At 38.4% G+C, this 20557-nt stretch overlaps 1 protein-coding gene across 1 annotated transcript in view; it reads left to right on the top strand.

Annotated features, from left to right (window-relative positions):
• Positions 1-20557, top strand: part of LOC102108981 (dynein axonemal heavy chain 11) — a 75298-nt gene that overhangs the window by 34229 nt on the left and 20512 nt on the right. The window contains 3 exon segments of the mRNA XM_088054355.1: positions 8983-9129; positions 17551-17697; positions 17857-17942. Coding sequence (XP_087910481.1) covers positions 8983-9129; positions 17551-17697; positions 17857-17942 — 380 coding nt within the window.

Here is a 20557-nt window from a genome sequence, read left to right as displayed (position 1 = left end):
TAACTCCCGTGCTAGTGACCAGCTTCATGAGTGGCCATGGGAAGCCTTTCCCTCCAGCGGCAGGAGGTTCACTGAGGAACCTGAGGGGGTTGAGGTACAGTTTCAAGCTCATCAGTTTCCTAAGAAAGCAGTGGAGATCACTGAAAGACCGACAATTGAATAAGCTGGGAAAAAAAACAACCCTCTTTTTACTCCTTGCTGCACTTACTGCCTTTGGTGCTGTCCAAGTTCAGCCTTGCTAAAAGTTGAATTTTAATATGTCACTGCCTGATTCCTTGAGGAGATTTAAGGGAGCTGTCTAGCACAGGCAGAGAAGTGAGGGAAAGAGAAGCACTTGATTCATAACACCGTCTTTGCAGAATCCTTCCATTCAAAACTTTTTAGGATCTTATAGATACAGAGTTTATTTAACCCTTTCCCATGCAGTTAAACATATTCACTAGAGCTCTAGCAAGTAAGGTTGAAATATTGTTGTGCACAGTTCAGATGAACCAAAGAGTTCTCCATCTATTCAGCAATAAGACAGGTAGAAATTTCCCCTGGAAAGACAATCCATGGCACCACACAACAAATGCATTTAGCATTTTAATATCTGGTAAATTATTCTTTTTTTTGTTGCTGATTGATGCAGAGCGTGACATGTTTGTTTTCAGGAAAAAAACCCAAACAAAACCACATGCATTAGTGAGTTTCTCTTCAGGGGAAAGGAATATTCTCATGTTCTAGGAGTCTTAACAAGCTGCCTCTGATGTCTTTCCTAGCATGGAACAGCACACAGCAACCTGATGCTGACAGTGAGACTGCTGGAGTTACTCCTGTAGATCTGGAAAATGCTTACTCTCCTTCAGAGACTGCCATTGCACAAGTTTCATTCTCGAGTGCTGTTACACTTGAGAGCATTTATTAGTGTAGGGGTTTTTAACCAGGTAAGACTGAGGATTTCAGGAGATCCCAAGGAAGTGCCGCCTGGTTTTAGTTTGAGCGTAGCAGCAGGCAGCCCTGATTTGCAGCGTGTCCCTCCGTTCGGAGCCATACAGAACACAGCAGTAGCGCTGAGATGCAGGAGAAGGGAGGGCAGGGCATGGCTGGGGCTGCCCTGCCCGGGGATGCTCCCGGTCCGGGCTCCTGCGGCACACGGATGCCTCCTGTAGGCCTGCGGGGGAGGGAGAGATGTTTGCAAATCAACCTGGCACTTGTATGCTCCATCAGCTGCTCCTGCTTTGTCTCAACAGACTCGTAGTGTCATCGGGATAGTTATTTGTTGTCTGCTGAGCTGGGGGGGGATATCCAATTGAATTAATTTTTAATGTGATACCAAGTTCTTATTTGAAAGAAGCAGGTATGATTTCATGGAGAAAAGAGATTTTTATTTTTTAAAAAAAATTTAAACATTGTGTTCCTCAAGAATTCTTTTCTTTTTAGATAATTAACAAAGATTTCTCTGATCCTAGCAACTGTTAATGAGTTTCCTTTTTTCATCATTGGTGTTAACTGCTCCTGCTAAGTATCTTTCCTGATTGATTCCCAGCAAATAAAATAAATGTCAACTAAAAACATAACATGACACTTTATTGACAGGAAATTAAGAGGTTTGTGTCATCAATGTATGTAAAGCAGTACTGGTAGCATGACTCACGTGCAGCCGATGGGAAGACCAAAAAACAAAGAGCAGAATCCAAAAAATAATAGGATGAGGCAGGAGAAGTGTTGAGGGATGTGTACTCAGAGGGAGTACACATCAGTGATGAGGGAAGGGTACTCAGAGCAGAGGCATTGAAATAAGAGGAGCTATGTCAGTGTTTCGGGTGGGGAGGAAAGGGGAGGCAGGAAGAAAAACCAAAACTGAACCAGAATGGTGGGAGAGGTGTAAAGCAAAGGGTCTGAGGAGGAGTAAAAAGAAAGTCAAGAGAGAATGACCAAGGGAGTAAAGGGAGGGGCAGCAGAACAATTGCAGAGATGTATTAGGATATCAAAAGAATGAGAAGGGCTGGGTGGAAAAGGACCACCCTGAAGAAGAGGGAATCTTAAGAGTCTGCCATCACCTCTCCATCCAAGATTTATAGGAGGTGGTGTCCTCTCTCTCTCTCTGGTGCTGGTGTGTTAATGTGTCATTTTGCTTGCTCCATTTTAGATACTTCGGGAAAGTCCTTTGTTGTTAGCACAGAAATCTTGTTAGCTAGTGCTCACCTGTGTCTGGCTCCTGCTGTTCCTTATCATTGATCAGCAGTGTGAGGTCTGCTAATGAGCACTTGTTTTGGCATAATTGACACTTAGCTCCTAATTGTCTTTTTCACACTCTCAAAAAATTGAGCAATGGTAGTTGATAAAGGATTTTTTGTTTAATGCTGTATAACAATATTACAGATTACTTTTAGTTAGGGTATCTTGAAATTGTACTAATGATATTTTCTCTTAAAACAACTATGTGATCTTATTTATATGGCTTTAATAAAAAATGCAAAGTTTCTGTGTTTAAATGGTGAAGAAAAACCATAAAAAGCTCCCAGTGATTGTGGGAACTGAGGAGGAAGTTTTGGGGGGTTTAGTTTGGGTTTTTTTCCTCTATATCATTGTTTTAAAAAAACAATTCTACCCTTCTGGAAGATAGAGTTTGTTTGGGGAAGGAAGTGGGTCAGGTTGAGCTCAGCAGGGAGATGGTGAGCTGCAGGTCAGTATGTTCTGTGGAGGGTGCTGCTGTGAACATCCCTTTCACCCTGTGTGAAAGCATCTGAACAGAGAGAGCAGTGATCCTCCCGAATCGTGCTGCCTGTTGGAAGCAGGCATTGCAAGACACTTTTCACCTGGAAGGACATTGGCCAATGTGTGGGTTAAGGACAAGAAACAGGGAGTTCAAAGCTATTTGAAGGGAAATGGAAAGCATCAAAAAATTAATCAATTCTGATGTCTTTGATTTCTTGGGAGAGAGGAGAGGAAAAGAGCCCTCTTCTGTTTCAGTACGGAAATTGCTAAACCTCATTTTAAAAGACCACAAGAAAAGAGCAGGATGTAGCAGTTCTGAAATCCATGTACTGAACTTCATGAACTTACAAAGGTGCTTTTATACCTCATTTGATGTAAGACACGATCTACAGTATTTTAAAATAATCTGTGTCCAAATCCAGCATGACAGACACCCCCCTTTTCTTACTTTCATCTGGTGTCACATACCACTCGGTGCAGAATAAAAAGATCAGTATTCTTTAATTCACTTCTTTGAAAACAGCAACCCTGTACATCTCTATGATCTTTGAGTATTTTCTTGTCTACTCTCATACTGTCTTTTATGCTGCTTTTCCGCTGCTTAGCACCAAACAGCACACACTGTTAAGCATATCAAGGAAAAATTCATTATGCTCTTAGTTCATCGAACTCCAAGGTGTTTTACAATGTTCAGTGTGGCAAAGAAGTCACCTGGAGTAATATTTTGCTTTCTTTCCTTGCCTCTTAAACTCCTCCCTGTCCACCCACTCAAGCTTCCCAGTTACCTTTTCCTTCTAGCAAACACTGACTTGGCTTTTTTTCTCAGTTTTGATAATTGCCTGCCACGTGTGTTAATTTTCAGTGATATTGGTCTTTTTTGTTCTTTGCTTGGCATGTTTCAGCTAGCTCAATCTAACTGCAAAGAGTTAAGATTTATGTATTTGATAGTAATGACTATTTCACATCCTGAGAAAAGATAGAGGGAGGATGCAGGTAAAATTCCTGCATAAACTACTCATAACTTGCCTTGGGATTTTTGGGTTTTTTTAATGTTTAAAGTCAATCAGCCAAGGCCTGGAGTAAAGAGATTGTGTAAGAATGAACCTAATTCATCCTCGTATTTTCTTTCAAAATATATATAAGTTTAATGCTCAGTTGTCTTTAGCACTAATGAATGGTTTTGAATTGTACCAGCCTAATCTTCATTGTTGACTTCAAGCTACTTTATGTTTTCTAGCAAACTGCTGTTAAATCAGATTTTGTAACTGTGTCAACTCTTTTTTGCTTGTTTTTTTTTTTTTCCCCCATAAAGAAGGCTAAATTAGCAATAATAATTTCCTTTGCCTACAACCTTGAATGGCCATATATTGAAAAGTACAATGTAGTATTAAAAAAAAAAAAATCCTGGAGATAAATGAATGGCAGAATAAATAATTTATGCTAATGAAATTACTGCAATTAGTAGTTCCACAATGACCCTTCTAAAAGCCACAGCTGTTAATGTCAGGAAGTGCTGTCACCGCTGACCTTATCATAAGAGAAAGTGACAAATTGAAAATGCAGGGAAGACCAATCCTCAAAGAGGTCTGTTGGGGAACGATTAGTGTTTTCTGAAAACCAGTGTGAATTACAACCAGCTGCTCTCTGGCTCGGCGTGTCTCCCATGCTGTGCCATTTTGTTAAGCTCCATAACAATAGTTATTTTGCCCCATTGAGACAAGTTGTCTCGGGCCACTTCCAGCTCCAGCGGAACCCGCTCCGTCCCTCACTGATTCCCAAATGAAACTGTTGTTAGAGGGCTTTTCAGGGCTGCTGAGTAGAGCCCTCTCATAAGGATCATGTGTGAGGAGGTTGTCTTTCACCGGGAAGAGCTGTGCTGCAGGGTGCGTGTGTGTCACAAACAATGAAAAAAAGGAGAAAAGGGCTGAAACGCATTTCGGTTGGAAGCTAAATGCTTCTCAAATCTGCATAAAATGTCTATTCCTGCTGACTTGCCTTGCTTTTACAAGCAGTTTTTTAAAAGATGAATTTATGCTGCTTTGCTTCCACTAATGATGTTCTGGTTTTTCCTATTTGTAAAGCAATTTGCCTCTGCTTTTCCCCAACGCAAATCTTTGTTTATTTAGTTCTTGCTTTAATTTCTGTTTTTCTGATTGTAGGTGAAATAAGTATTCTTCTAAACTAGCTCTGAAAAGGCACAAGAAAATAATGAGTTTTCTTACTGAGAAAAATGGAAAGCCTTTCTGCATCAACCTGATTGTAATATTAATGATGTAGGCTTAAAACATTTGACTGCATCAACAGCCACTCATGAGCAATTTTCCCAAAGTTCCCTAAGCATTATTGACAATGCTTTGGTAAATTATGTGTGACTTTCCTAAGAGTTGGTGTAGCTCATTTAATTCATATTAATTGATTTTTAGACTTCCCTTGATTAATTGAACTGGGTTCGTCTTGTACAGAATGCAATAAATAATCATTAAAATGAGGGAGATGTGACTCCACAAATGATAAAGTTTAAGTGTGCTAGAAGTCATAGAGGACAAAATGAAAGTTAGTTACAGTGATGGAGTTAAATGGGTTTTCTTAGTATTTCTCTTTTAATTTTGCATACAGTACTGTTGCTTAGACATGTATATGAATTTATTCTATTAATATATGTAGATAGAGTCCTTTAAAACAAACAAAAATTAATTCTGGGGATTTCCTAGTTCTTGTTTATGCTGGGAAAGTATACTCTAATTCAAAGGACTGTAGTGGTATCTTGTATTTGCTAGTTTAGTTTTCACCAAATTTAGAAAAAGGACCTTCAAACTTCCATCCTGACCCCCTCTTCTTGCTGTCGGAGGTGAATAAAGACAGGCGTTTTATCTCTGCATTTTTCTCAGAAACACATGACTTAATGACCATCTGCTAGCTGTTTTAAATGTGCCTGGCCTGTTTTGATTTTTATGTAGTATGTGAGGAGAAATTTCCAGTCTCCAGCTGCATTCTGGTCTCTGTGATGAGAGAGGAACCCCAGGTGGTGCTGTGTGGGACCCAGCACAGGGCCACAGTAGTGCTCTGGGGTCCCCTCTGCGGTGTGCTGAGGTTTGCTTGCAGCTGGAGTTACGGTTGGTGGTTTGATGTCTGGCTGCACACAGGGGAGAGCCTCCCTCCACTGTCACAGCCTGGAGTGGGTCTGAACTCCATGAAGTCATAGCTGCTTTTCTGGTTAATACCCCTTGAAGCTGAGAGAAGGTAATTTTAGCTCAGAAATGTTGCTGATTTTCTGACATTTTGTGACACCTAGAGGCTCAGCTTTAGGGAGCACTCCACAGTGGTCTAAATCGTGCCCTCATTACATTTTTTTAGTCTATCTTTTAGAAGCACAGATAAGCAGGGATGGTACAACTTTGGAAATCTAAATTGTGGTGTCCAGTTCTGTTCAAACTGAAATTGATGGCAAGAAAGCACTTAACTCCAAACAGAAATTTGATGATGTATGAAGTGTGTGAGGACCAGTGTGATTAGAACAACCACTCTACTGTATTTCTGTAACCTAGAGAGGATTTCTCTTCAACAGAAGTTCCAGAAGTGAAGTAGAAAATCCATGGAATATAAACTCTGCATGTAGCAGTATCGTGAACTAATTTAATCTCTGTTCCTAGTTTCTAGGAGTGTTTATTAAGAAATAATAAAGTATGTTGAAGCACTGAGCTTCTGTAGTAATGAAGACTTGATGAATGCCAGTGCAAAATTAATTAATTTATGTGCAAAACAGTTGGGGAAGGCTCATTTTTCTTTAATGTTTTTTTTCATGCTGACAACATTATATTTAGTGCAGACTGAAGAGTTTTGTGAATGAGTCATCCTTAGAAACATATATGGATGTGCTTAAGTTACACAGATACAATGAATTTTGGAAGGATTTCTTTGTTCTTGTGTTTCCATTTGTTCCATTTCCTTGGGTATGTACAGCCACTCATGCAGGACTCCATGGTTTATGCTGATTTCATGGCTTCTGCCCACACCAGCGTGAGTGTCCTGAGTGCCAAGTACAATCATAACAAGAGGCAGTACAATTACACCACTCCAAATAGTTTTCTGGAGCAAATAGTGCTTTATAATATCCTCCTAGACAAAAAAAAGCAAGAGGCTGTCATGACACATGGAGCACTTGGTAAATGGCATGCAGAAGCTCTCTTCAGAAATGAGGAAGGCAGCAGATTTCCAGGTAAACTATGGAAGTCACAACCTTTTTTTTCATTCTTTATAAATTATCTTTGTTTTATTGCAAATCATCATCACCTTTACATTACACTGATGAGTTGCAGAGTGGCATTTTTGTGTTTCATTGAAACTACCTGATTTTTGAAACTGGCATGGTTTTTTTTGGTTTGTTGGGAGGTTTTTTGCTTGGTTGGGGTTTTTCTGTTCAGTTGGTTTTGTTGGGTTTTTTTTATTTTGGTTTGGTTCTGTTGGGTTTTTTTGTTGTGTTTTTTTTTTTTTTTTATAGAAGCTCTTTGAGTTATTTAGCTGTCTTTGGAAAGAGGAGACAATCCATTTAAACAAGGACAAAGTCTGGAGGGAGGAGGAGTGCAGTGAGGCTGCTGTGAAATGGTGGGAAGGAAACAAGTGCCACAGTAAAAGCTGAACCCAGGGACAGAGAAAAGGCAGCTCCATATGTGTGGATGTTGTGCACGGCCAGTGACCAGCTGAGGGGTAATGAAAGCAGGAGGAACATGGGTGAAGCCTCTCCATGAGGTGTTGTCACCTGCTCGTGAGGCTGGTGCCACAGCCCCCAGTCAGTGCTTCTGCTTGCTGTGCTTTGGTGGTTGCTCAGCCCACAAAGACAGAAAGGAGAGGAAACTGCTTGGAAGCCTTTACCCCATCCCACCCACACATGTTCCCTAATCCCCTTTGCAAATGCTGAAGACATACCATAATCCAGTGATTTCTTTATTAAAAACTAAATTTCTGTGTGCTTTTATGCAAATCAAATGCTCAGCTGCAGCCTTTGCATAACATTGCATCTTGATGCTGCTGCATCAGGTTAATAATGGGAGCTGGCTGGTTTACTCCCACTTTGTCAGCTGAAGACCTTCCAAAAAAATGGTCAACAGACAAGAGTGGCCAAGGTTTTAAAGTCTGTTTTTTTCCTATTTCTGCTAGTAAATTATTAAAATGCTCTTTTTCTCTGATTTTTAATTTGATGAGGACCAAATGGTAATTGGACAATTTCATATGCTGCCTGCTTTGCTGGCTGACAGACCTCCAGCTCCAGGCACTGTCTAGCCAGACACTTGAACATCAAGCCATTTTCACCCTGTACTCTGGAGCTTTACAGAAGAATATCAAATGAAGCACTGTTTAATATTTTCTTAAAGAAAAAGATATAAAGTTAGCTCAAACAAACTGAAAAATAAAGTGAGTGGAGAGATTTAGGATCTCTGTAGTCATCTGTTAAAACTCAGTATTACAGCTTTGTCAGATCAAATGGTCAAATTTTGAAAAGGTGAATTCTGTAGGTTTTGTAAGATTTCAGGAGCCCACCAAATCAGGAGAGCTCTCAAGACCTTCCATGTGATTAAAATTTAAGCCCTCTAATATTTGTCTTCCACTTTGTCTTATCAGCCCTATCCAGATCACATTAACAAGGTCCCTCTGGTTAAAATATATCTTGATTAGCTGCCAGACAAAATGATTGGTAGGTTAGCAGAACAACAAAAAAAACCCAAACCCTGCCAAACTCAGAGTTATTTGAAACAATTCCTTTACATGTGAAAAGATATTGTTGCTGGATATTTTTATATGAGTTTCTCAACTGGTAGGCAATAAATTGCTATTTCAGCAATCTAGCGGGTAGTTTTTGTTCATCAATCTCTGCGAGTGCCTTAACCTTACAGCAAAGCTCTGCTGGAATTATCTGCTCAGAGTGAATACCAAGCATTTTTCATAACATCCTTCTGCCTTTAGGTTGGAGCCTTTGCTGCGTGCAGCAGCTGCCCTTCTTTTTCCCCACTGAGACACCTGATTGCAGCCCCAACCTCAGCAGCAGGACAGACATCTGAGCATCTCAGGTGAGCTGTGGGGTCTGTGGTGAGTGCACTTAGACTGTCATTAGTAAATTATTTATGTCAACAAAATTATGTCAGGTACAAACAGAAAAAAGGCTAAAAAATGAAAAGACAATGCTTCTTGTTAGAGACACACAAAACATGAATTTTGGTTTCAGTTCAGCTTTTGGGTTTCAGAACCATGCCTAATGACCTGAATAATGCATTACCTTTTGCCCTGTAGGTAGAAGATCTAAAATCCAAACTTGCTACTCAGGAGGAAGCACTGCAACTGAGAAATCGAGATACTGAAGCTTTGATTGCCATGATAGGGTTTCAGACTGAGAAACTGAGCCAAGAAAAGGCCATTGCAGATGCAGACGAGCTAAAGGTCAGTCTAATTCTCCTGTTTACTGATGTTGAGCTATATTTAGCACAAAATAAACCTTCTTAGGTGAACAGTTTTGAACAACTTCCTCTCCAGGGAGGATAAAATCTAAAGAATTATTATACTTACACGTGTAACAGCATTTCACACCATGATTACCACTTGACCTTTCTTTACATTATGCCTTTTCCTAACCTTTTAGCTGTTTTAATGAGATGAAAGAACAATAAATACTGAGCTCATTCAAGCATTTAATGGATGTGGATCTTGAGAATCAGACCTATTTGTAATACAGGAAAGGTCAAAGAGTCATCTCTTAGCACTTCACATTTCTAAAGGCTTTGAGACTCTAGGTAAATTGAACAACTCAATTGATACAAAAGTTCATTCCACCATTTTACAAAGTACAAACCTTGAATCTTAAGATTATAATAGCATTCCTGATAATATATATCTTCAGCATTGACTCTCCTTCTTTTTGCTCTCAGTTTAGTCTGTTAGCATTAGTTATCAACATCTGTGTCTGAAATGCAGAAGCTCACATGCTTTACTGCTCACCACAGAATGAAATGTATAATTTCATCAGGAGTCTAAAATTTCCATCTACAGTTGCAAGCACGGCTTTTGAAATAAAGTACCAGCAGTGTGGAGTGCTGTAAAGTGAAGTTCCTCTGCCTTTAAAGTCTGGAAGGCCCATTCAAGTCTGGCATTTTGCTACAAAATCTCATGTACGTTGTGTAATCATCCAATAGTGCAGAGAGAAGATCTTAATTGACTTGTAATATATGTAAATGCCTCATTTTGAGATATAGAGACTTCAAGCTTCCTAGGATTTTGTAGTTTCCAGATACTGACCAGCAGGGAAGACTGTCCTGTCTAAACATTCAAAAATGGTCTCTCATTTTCTTCTGTATTATTTTTTAAATACTTACGACTAGATGATATTTAATACCTTTCCAAAAATCTTGTGTCTAGTCCTAATTTTATTAAGAGAAAAATTATTTTTGATACTGAGATAGATGAAGACGTGATCAGGACCTTTATATTTCTCTGGATTATGCTAACTACAGACTTCAGCCTTTTGCTGATCCTTATCTCACATAGGACTTAAAAATGGCTATGAAGTTTCAAGTCCAAATAGTGCAATTAATTAAACTTGTACAAATGGGATCCAACGGTTCAACAGTCTACCAAACACTTTTCAGTGATGCTTTTCCTGTATTGGTTCCATATGCTTCTGATAAATTTGGATGTTCAAAATACACCCTTAACACAATTTTAATTACTTCATTAAGCAGCTAGGTGAAACACATAGAGTGATTATTGTGAGATAATCACATCTTTGGGCCACTTTGTTTCAAGGATGAAGTTCAGTGCCTGACACTAATGATTACTGTACTCCACTGTTCATTGCTTTATTGCACTTCTGAAATGTTTTCATTGGAAATGAAAGTGTCATTTTGTGCTACATTAATCTGAAACTGTTTCATAAGGCTAACAATAGCTTCTAAACACTAATCTTCTCTCATTTTTTTGTTACCAAAAAAAGCTCAGCAAATGAGAATACATCTTAGCTAAGTAATTTGTGAAGACTCTTCCTAATTGATCAAAATATGTCACCCTTTAAACAATTATTTTTGCTTTCCTGTTCTATAGATTTCAAATTGGAGTTTACAAGAGCTTTTTGAGTTTTACAGCCTTAAGCAAGTAAATACCTTGGAGGTATTGGCTTGGAGTGAAGTATTACTTAAGAAAGAATAGGTGAAAAATGGAAATCACTTGAGATCAGACTTATTAGGTCAGTCAGGATTCTGCATGACTGTGGTAGGGCTACACAACTGTACAATAATAAACAAGGGTTCTACCATGAGCATGACACTGGTAGGGTTTTAAAATAGTGGACAGTAACAGTGCTGTAATTTTACTGGCCTTTATTGTGCACTGAATGTTGTCAGACAGAGCAGCTTACATGTGAAGGTGCATATGCCATTGCCTTTTAAAACAGGACCTACCCCTTCAAAGACAGAAAACGTGCGGATCATGGTGTGATATGTGTGACAGTGACACTAGCTGAGGATTAGGAACAAATCAAAAAGCTACATCACAGGAGATGAAGGACATATTTAACTTGATTAGTAACTTGTTATTTGTAATTTAATGCATATTGATTTTTAATATTTGTTATTTCCACAGACAGCAGCTGTGTGTGTCCTATCTAATAAATGTGTACATGGAAAATATCCCAGACAATTGTAGAAACAGGTTTTGTAAGGATATTAAATTCTTACAGAGGCTTTTTACTGCCAATGCAGGGTGCTTGATCCAAGTATTAACATCTTGATCAGTGTAATATCTTCTTTCTCTGTAATTAAACTAGGCTTAAGCAAGACCTGACAGGAAATGAGCCGGTGAGATGAGCATGAGGTACAAGGATAAGGATGAACCAAGTATAACTGACTTCAGCCTCAAGCAATGTATCTTTAAAAGAATGTATGGTAATCTGCCAAATACACAATTGCTGATGATACAGAATGCCCCCCAGGTTTACTCTCCCAGATAAATTTCCACCAATGAAATAATAATCTGCTTTTAAACAGACAATTAAATTGTTGCAGAAAGTTGTGGAGGCAGTCAGATTGCATGTAGGATTGATGCTAACTGATGTAAAGTCACTGATCTAAGCCACTGTTAAGCCAAAATAAGTGACTTGACAAAGCTGTTTGAACTGATGATTGTTTAATTTCCAAACCTGAAATTAAGTAAGTACAGTGTTTTCATACAGTATATTTCCATTTCTCCCATTCCCTCCCTTGTTTTGACCTGTGATTTCAGACTTGAGGAATAAAAAGAAGACAAATTTGGCAAATGACAGAGGCTGGTTTGACAAATTTTATATGTTTTCCTATACATCAAAACTGGAGTGAATATTTTACTATTTAGGGAAAGCTCCAGTGCAAAACTACCAGTCACTGCCTTCTTGGTATTTCTTCTAATTATCTGAAAGAAAGCCCTTTGAAGGGGAAGAAGGGGGAGTGAGGGTAAAAAAGTTCATGGGTCTCAAAATCTTAGCAAAAAGTCTTGTTTAGCTCCAGCATTTGCATTTGAACCCAGATCACGAAAGGCTGGCAGCTTACCTCCGGCAATGGCATAGGCTGCAGAGTTCCTCCCTGTGTTCAGCAACTCCTCAGCAGTAACAGAGTGCCCTAATATCCCCCAGCTTTTTTGTACAAACACCTTTCCTGCTCTCCTGTCCTGCATTATGAGATAACACCCCAACCCCAGGCATGTCAGTCACACTGCTCACTTTGGTACCATCTGCCGATTTGCTGACGGTGAGCTTGATCCCACTGTCTGTGTCACTGCCATGAAACTCTTCTGGCTGTGTCTCCTCACAGCCTCTCATGCAGCCCCAGCCTCACCAGCACAGCAGTCCAAAAACCAGAAGAGACCTTGGCTCTGTGTAAGCCCTGCTAGGAATAACAAAAACATCTCTGTGTTATCAACCCTGTGCTCAGCACAAATCCAAAACACAGCCCCATATCAGGCATCATGAAGAAAATTAACTTTACCCCAGCCAAAACCAACATCCTGCCATATAAAGGGAAAGGGCCCAAGGATGGAACCTGGGAAAGCCACAAAGGTGATTATCAAAGGGACATCAGATAATATCTGAGATGAAAGAAGAAAAGAATAGTTAAAAAGGGAGTCAGAGAAAAAGAAAGAAAACCGTAACTTCGTTTTCTTACAGCTTGAATTTAGGGGGAGAAGATATAACCCTGCATCTCTCTTTTCTGTGTACCTTTGGTGACAAACTCAAGCCAGCCTGAGCACCACTGGGATTTATTGAATGCAGAACCAGGAGAAAATGAAAGGGAGAGCATTTCATTATATTTATCCTATCTTCCCCTAATATCTCAAGCAAGACATAAATCACAAATAGTGCTTGTGACAGTGAATACTTCTGTGTTTTGGGGGAAATATTTTTGCTCTTTACTGAATAACATTTCTAAACCAATTAGCTAGTGCAGGAATCCAGTTTTACCTTTGAGATGAAAGTAGGATTTAGCTTTTTCTTCTCAAAAAATTGAACATTATATACACAGGAACTTCTCACATGCTGATGACTCTTTGTGAGATATAATCGACCATGATAAGGAGCATATTTCTCAGAACTGTCTGAAGGTCGCCAAGAAACATTACTTGAAGGATCCAGACTTCAACCCAAATTATGTTCCTACAAAATCCTTTGCAGCAGCTGGTCTCTGTGCCTGGGCCATCAATATAGTAAAATTCAGTGAAGTATGTATATATCAGTTCTTGGACTGGCCCTGATGGGGGAATTTCAGTTAATGAATTTTTAATTATTTTAGTAGGCTCAGCTCAGTGTTCTAGGGGGCATGTATAAACCACCAGAGATAAAGTGGTAAGTATTCAGTATTTGGCATGTATTTATTCTTAGTAGGAAGAGGTAAAAAAGATGTAGCTGTCCAGGGCTTTTCAATTGTCATTATAATGCAACAGTTGGGAAATGTTCTCCAGATGTACACGTTTCACTTGAAACATCCATCGTGGGTCTGGCTGTCTGGAGTATAAGACAGGGCTTATCACTTGTGATTCCCTGGAGCACCTGGCAGCAAGATTGCTCCATTCATCCTAGCATTATAGCATGATCATTTAGTTACAGAATAGTAAAAAACTTATCAATTGTAGATGAAATCTACCCAAGTGTAGTGCCTGTCTGATTTCCAGCTGTATTCTAAAATCATGATAGTGATACATATAAATTAATTCTAGTAGGAAAGTGGACCCACTACGATTGCATTCAGTTCTGCTTAAGATATCCTTCTATAGTCTATCATAAAATCTGCTGTAGTTGGTAATGAGAGAAATCTTTGCCTGACTCACTGTTGTGTAGAAAGATGGGTCTAAAGCAAAGATTTGTAATGAAGGACAACTAGGATAATCATAAGTCTTTCATCAGGAGTAATTTGTAATTTTTGTAATAAAGTGAGACGAATTTCCTCTGTAATGTACCAATGCACTATGTCTTTTTCAAGGTGTATTGTGAGAGAGAACCAAAATGTTGTGTGCTGGCTCAGGCTAACACTGAATTAGCAGCAGCTACAGGAAAACTATAAGTCAGCAGGAAAAAGCTTCTTGTAAGTACTGCTAGGTTAATAATTCTCTAACTCCTTGAGCCCATTTAATTTCTTTGATTTATTTATTTTAACATGTTTTATTTGTATTGATTTTATTACTATCTAGTTTAAATATTAAAGGCACGGTCTCATATAGGGATTATTACTATTATCCCCAAAAATGTACTGAAGAACATTCTGCAGTTTGGGTGGCAGCACATGAAGCTGTTAACCCAAAATGACTGAATTTCCTCGAAGCCATCAAGGCACATTATAACCCATAGACTAACAACTGAAATGGTGCTTGATAGAAGTAACTGACTGTGAGTTTTACAAGGAATATATGCCAAGTTTTTATACCTGTAATGACCTTCTGCAGTACAGCAATAACCTCCAGAAAGGGCTTTAGAAGCTCATGCTCGTTTGTGTTAACTTTTGTCATTAAACATGCAATAAAAACAGCATCAAATATCCTCTGATTTTTTTGAAAGACCCACAAACACAGGTACACATGTGTGCACGCATACACATACAAGAGGAAACTCTGGTTAGTCTTTTACTGACAAGTGTCTTTTGAGTTAATGATGTAATTGAAGACAGCACTTGTCATCAAGTACCTATTGAACTTCTGAGAGGGATTATTTGTTGTTTAAGTATGCATTTAATGGAGCAACTGCTGCACAAAGCACTCTTGATACAAAGATGTCTTATGGTATCTTGGGAGATGGTGAGTGGAAGGAATTTCTGCTGCAAGCTTATCAACCTTATTTAGCAAAGAAATCTTCAATTGCTTAGAAAACTATGACATTAATTAGGTTTAAAAGACTTTGACTTGGCTTAGGACTTTTTTTGTTGTAACATTTAGATCTGTAACCTCACAGTTTAAGATATCAAGCAACAAACGAAGGCTGAACAAATCTGTAATGTGGCATTTATTCTCACAGTTTTCTCTGGAATTAGCATTTTAAAGGAATGACAAACATCCACTTTTATGGAAAGTCTTGGAAGCCTGTGAGTTATGGTATTTTAGAACTTAATTCTTTATTTCAGGAATTTCCTGATTTTCTTCCTGCTATTTTAATATCCAATTTTTTTCTTGTTCTGAAGGACATGCAGTTTTAATGGATAAACAAAGATAGCTTTTACCATCTCACTTTCCCTTCTGACCCCTCTGACCTCCACCCCAAAAATCCTGGCAGCTGCTACAGCAGGTATTTTTCTTCCATGTGTATCAGCCTTAGCCTTACGACCTTGGAGTTGCCATTTATATCAAAATTTGCCCTAATGAAGCTTGTATCTGCACTAAAAGACATCTTTATGGAAGTATCATGGTTTTTTATTTCACACATCTCTACTGAGGTATGTCTATTAAGTACAAGCACTTTTGGACAAAAATAGCCTTTTAGTGTTGTTTTAGGAAGCTGGGGTTTTTTGGGGTTTTTTGGTTGGTTTTTTTGTTTTGTTTTTTTTTTTTTAATTTTTCAATATACAGCAGTCACCCCTGAAACTCATGGAATCTGTTATTGTTTTAATCTGCTCCTCTGAAAAAAGCACCAATACATCTCTGTTCCTTGCTTGACAGTATCTCAAATAACCTCTTCCTGGTTTAGGTGACCTTGCATTCAATCAGCCTCCAAATCCAAATCATCATTTTTTTTACATTTATTTACTTCCCCTTTCCTCTCCTCATGCATTTTTTCTGAGGGTTGTTAGCAGCAGTCTTTCTCTCAGCTATGTTTATTTCCTAACAGGAGGAATTCTGCACTACAGGCAAAGTTGCAATTCCTCTGCATTTGTCTTTGCATTTGTTTCCTGTGTTAGGCCAAGACTTGTCATGCTGTCATTTACTATGCATGTTTTTACTTTTTAAAATCCATACTTTTTAAAATCCATACTGCATATTCAGCCAGGATTCTCTTTACATGGTGGGAGGATCTCATTAAAACTATTATTTTCATACCCCAGCTGATCCACCTGATGAGCTGTTCTAAGGAACAGCAGCTTTAATTTTTAATTCTCTAGCAGGTATTACTCATAACAATAATAAGCTCCAGAGCTCATGAGGTTGTTGAATGGATAACTCTACAGTTGGTCAAATTCACTGTTGACAAATGCAAAATAATACATATTTGAACTTTCTATGAATAGTTCTTGATTACTCTTGGTTTATTAGTATCTTAGGGAAGAAAGACATTGGGGCTGATCATGAAGAATTAAAAGACAACTTTGAAGTCAGTCCTATATTGAGTTGAGAGTAGGAGTGGATTACCCCCAAAGATCCTTCTAGCTATACCATTTTATGATTCCAGAAGTAAGCAGAAATTTAGTTCATCCAGTAATATTTTACAAGATTAATTTAATCTGAAGAATAAAAAGAAAATACCTGTCTATGCAGTGTGTATACTATATATGCTAAGATGTATTTGTAACATTTAAATGAGTGTTAGTAAAACTCCAGCACATGTCACTCAGGAAAACTTGGGTTTGACTTGTTTCTTGTAACTGAGTTGTGACTTAGTCCAGAAACTTGAAAATGCCAAGGGGTTCAGTTTTATTATATGAAAAACCTTTAAAAATTGTATACACTTACATAATTCATGTCTTTATCTACCATTTCCTTACTGAGGATTGTTAGAAAAAATAAAATTAATCTTTCAGAAGAATGTACAGTCACTGTTTTTAGGTGCTCTACTATAGCCTCCAACCACTTCACTTCAAAAGCTTCAGTTACAGTGCAATCCTTTGCACAGACCAGTGAAAAATATTGTTCATTCTAATGTCTTGCAAATTCCGGATAGGTATAGGATTCTTATCTAATGTGTCATCCTTTTTCCATTTGTGAAGTGATTGAAGTCACTGAATTCCACAAACTGCTTATATATGCTATATCCAAACAGCTTCTATGCACATGCACTAATAATGATTTCTCTATCTATTGTACTCAAACCATATAATGTCTTGTTAATGGAGAGAAAATGTTAAAATGTTATTTAAAGAAAATATTTGAAAGTGATTGAAGTAACCTAGTCTTAATTACATGTCTAATTTTATCAGCTGTATGGCTGACTGGAAATTATCAAAATGTCTATAAGTAGTGCATAAGACACATGTCAGAGACACTGACAGCTTCCTCAGGACTGGAAACTAGAAGGAAAAAAAATAAAATAAATTGCAAGTTAGCAGGCACCAGAACTTCAAACCATCTATGAAGCTTAAAAGGAAATTTTTTTCCAGAACTATGACAAGTTGTGAATGAGACACCCACTTTATAAAATGTTAATTCAAGAAGTTTCACCTACAGGAAACTGTATGGCTGAGAGATACAGTTGCTGTGGTGGTTAGTGCCTGGTTTCCTACCTGTGAAATGTTAGAGGATGGTGAGAAGCTGAGTTCCTTAGAAAAGTTCAGTAGATGGAATGAAGTCCGCAGACTGGTGAGTACAGGATCCCTTCCTGTCTTTGCTCTCTGGGCTCATCCTTTTTGTCCACCTAAACATGTACAACATGGTCAACAGTGAATAAATTTCTCTGCAGATTTTCATCCCTGTTGAATGATCCTGAACTGCACTGTTGAATGTTACATTTAAAATCAGCTCGGCTTCCTCAGCCGGAAACTTGCATTAATCCATATGCTGAAGGATATAGTGTGCAACACGCTGCTCATGGGGATGACTGTCATGTACAGCAGTGCCATTAACCAGAATTAGCTGATGAAAAGGTGCAAATTCAGCATGAAACATTGACATTTTACTGTCATCCATCTTTAGAGTTTGAATAAAATGCTGTAGACATATTCTGCAGTTTTCTTTGTCTTTTCTAGAGAGTTTTGCATCTAGCAAAGTTTCAGCAGTTGCATTTTTCTAACCATGGTACTTCTTGATCTGCTTGATTTAGTTCTTTATTCAGTATTTTGTAATGTTGGCCTATGCAACCTGTTCCAGCTGGTCCATGTCAGGCTTTTTAAAGGTAAGATTCACTGTGTAAGAAAGTCTGTGAAATTAATATAAAGGGAAGGCAAACTTGTGTTTTATTCTGGGAAAAGAAAAACGAACCATGCAGACACTTCTTAGCAACAGGTACTTAGATTTTACTTACCTTAGGGGCTGATAACCCCGTGTAGCCCATCAGTCTGTAGAAAGCTCTTAGTGCTTATCTGAGCTGTGTGAGTAAACAGCTCAGAGCTGTGTCCATAAAAACAACAATTCTTCTCATGATAAAGGAAGGTCACTCTCTATATATGGACATTTTTCTGTACCTGTCTCTCTGGGCTATCAGCTGACTGTATCCAGTCAGGATAGGGGATTGCTCCCTATTCTTCAGTTCATTTCTTGCCCTTTTCCCTCTCAGTCATTTATTTGCCTCTTCCATCTCCCTCTATCAATTTTCCAAAGAATAAACTTGGAGGCAGAGCATCAGATGCTAGTGATCTCTGCTTCAGCATTCACAGGTATTCTGTGCTCCCTGAGTCATAATTCAGCTTCTTTCTGTTGGCAAGGAGAGAGGGGGAAGGAGAGTTGTTCCATATTTTTCATATGGAAGGTTTTGTGGCCAGCAATTCTCAGCAATGATAACCAGTGCAGCTGTTAGTAATCAATAACACACCTTCAGTCGAGGCAGCACAGTTGGACTGACCTCCTTTCACTTTTCATGGGCTCCAGAGTACATCTTTAAATGAGAAATGATGAGGGGATCGACTGCCCCCGCAATCCGCAGACAGCACCAAGCGGGGCAGGAGTATTGATCTGCTGGAGGGTAGGGAGGCTCTGCAGAGTGAACTGGACAGGCTCTCTCCTCCCAAGCAACAAGGACAAGAGAAAATGGCCTCAGGTTGTGTCAGAAAATTATTAGATTGCATATTAGGAAAAATTTCTTCACCAAAAGGGTTGCCGGGTGGAGTCACCATCCCTGGAGGTATTTCAAAGATGTGGGGGTGTGGCATTTAGGGACGTGGTTTAGTGGTGGGCTTGGTAGTGCTGGCTTAACAGTTGGACTCAATGATCTTAAAGGTAATTGCTGACCAAAATTATTTTATGGTCTGTGGGCAGCATTGTAATAAATATTGTTACAGTAATCTTTTTTGATGGTAAATACAATCAGGCTGGTACTAATAGAAATACAGGATGTAATTCAAACATTTTCAGTGTTCTGAAGACGATTAAAAAACATTCTCTGGAGGATGATGGTTATGAATCCTTTCTTGTATGTTAAATTTTTAATATACCATCAAGTCCAACCATTGCTATATAAATTGATTGCAGTAAATTGAATGAAAAAGTAGTTAGGAAATATGTAAAAGCATTGCTTCTTCACAAGCAAAATTATTTTAGAAGTATTTTGAGTGGAAATAAATCAGATTTCCATCCTTCATGAGGCGAGTTATCTGCTAAAAATATTTGTGAAAATTACAATTTTTACATTCATATATATTTCTCAATAAGTATTCCTATACTATGCAAGAAAAAAAAAAAGAGAAGTTTAGTAGTGCTGAGGTTAAAAAGTTGGGGCAAGCTGATCCTTTTTGCAGAAGTGATGCAATTTATATTATTTATCATTATCAACAATCATTGTTATATGAGAGCACTTAAAATATACTCTGTGCCTGACAAGGGTTATACAAGGGCACAGTCCAGCAGGCTTGCTATGGGGAGTAATGGCTCTCTGCTGTGATTTGTGGAGCACAGTTTCCTGGCATCAGCTCCTCAAAAACAAGTGTATTTAAAATACATGGCTTATCCCATGGAATTTAGGGTGCTGGGGTATAAAATGCAATATGTGATTCTGCTGTTGCAAGGCTTTATTTATGTTGCATGCTATGAAAAGATGACAAAAGGGAATGGTGTGTTTTTGTAGTGACAACTTTCCTATTCAGAAGTCATAGGATAAGAACTGCTGTGATAAAGGAGACTATTATGTATCAAAAAAGCAAATCCCACAGATACTGAGGCACTGCTTACTGTTTGTCTCACTCTCTCATCTTTACTGCCTGAGCCTTTGATGGATGAGTGTACTCGAGCTATAGTCAGCTCTGCGTTATCATGCAGGCAAACTTGAGGTGTCTAGAAATCAGTCTCTCCCGAAAAAGGTCAGAGAACTGTTACTGTGTTTGTTCTTCTTATGCCTTGAATACTAGATTGGTGAAATTTTACTTATAGCCCATCTCTGTTAGATGCCCTTATTGAGTACTTATTGAGTATAAGCCCTCATTAGTCTCTCAATTTAAGATTCATCACCATAAGAGGTGTATTGGCTGCCTCATTATCCCTAAAGAAATCAAATCAACCTTCTTTATTAATC

The sequence above is a fragment of the Pseudopodoces humilis genome, chromosome 1, assembly GCF_049639895.1.
Source record: "Pseudopodoces humilis isolate 2021_Gansu_Grassland_sample_001 chromosome 1, ASM4963989v1, whole genome shotgun sequence".
NCBI lineage: Eukaryota > Metazoa > Chordata > Aves > Passeriformes > Paridae > Pseudopodoces > Pseudopodoces humilis.
Note: the sequence above shows the minus strand (reverse complement) of the source record. Positions and strands in the feature narration are given on the sequence as shown.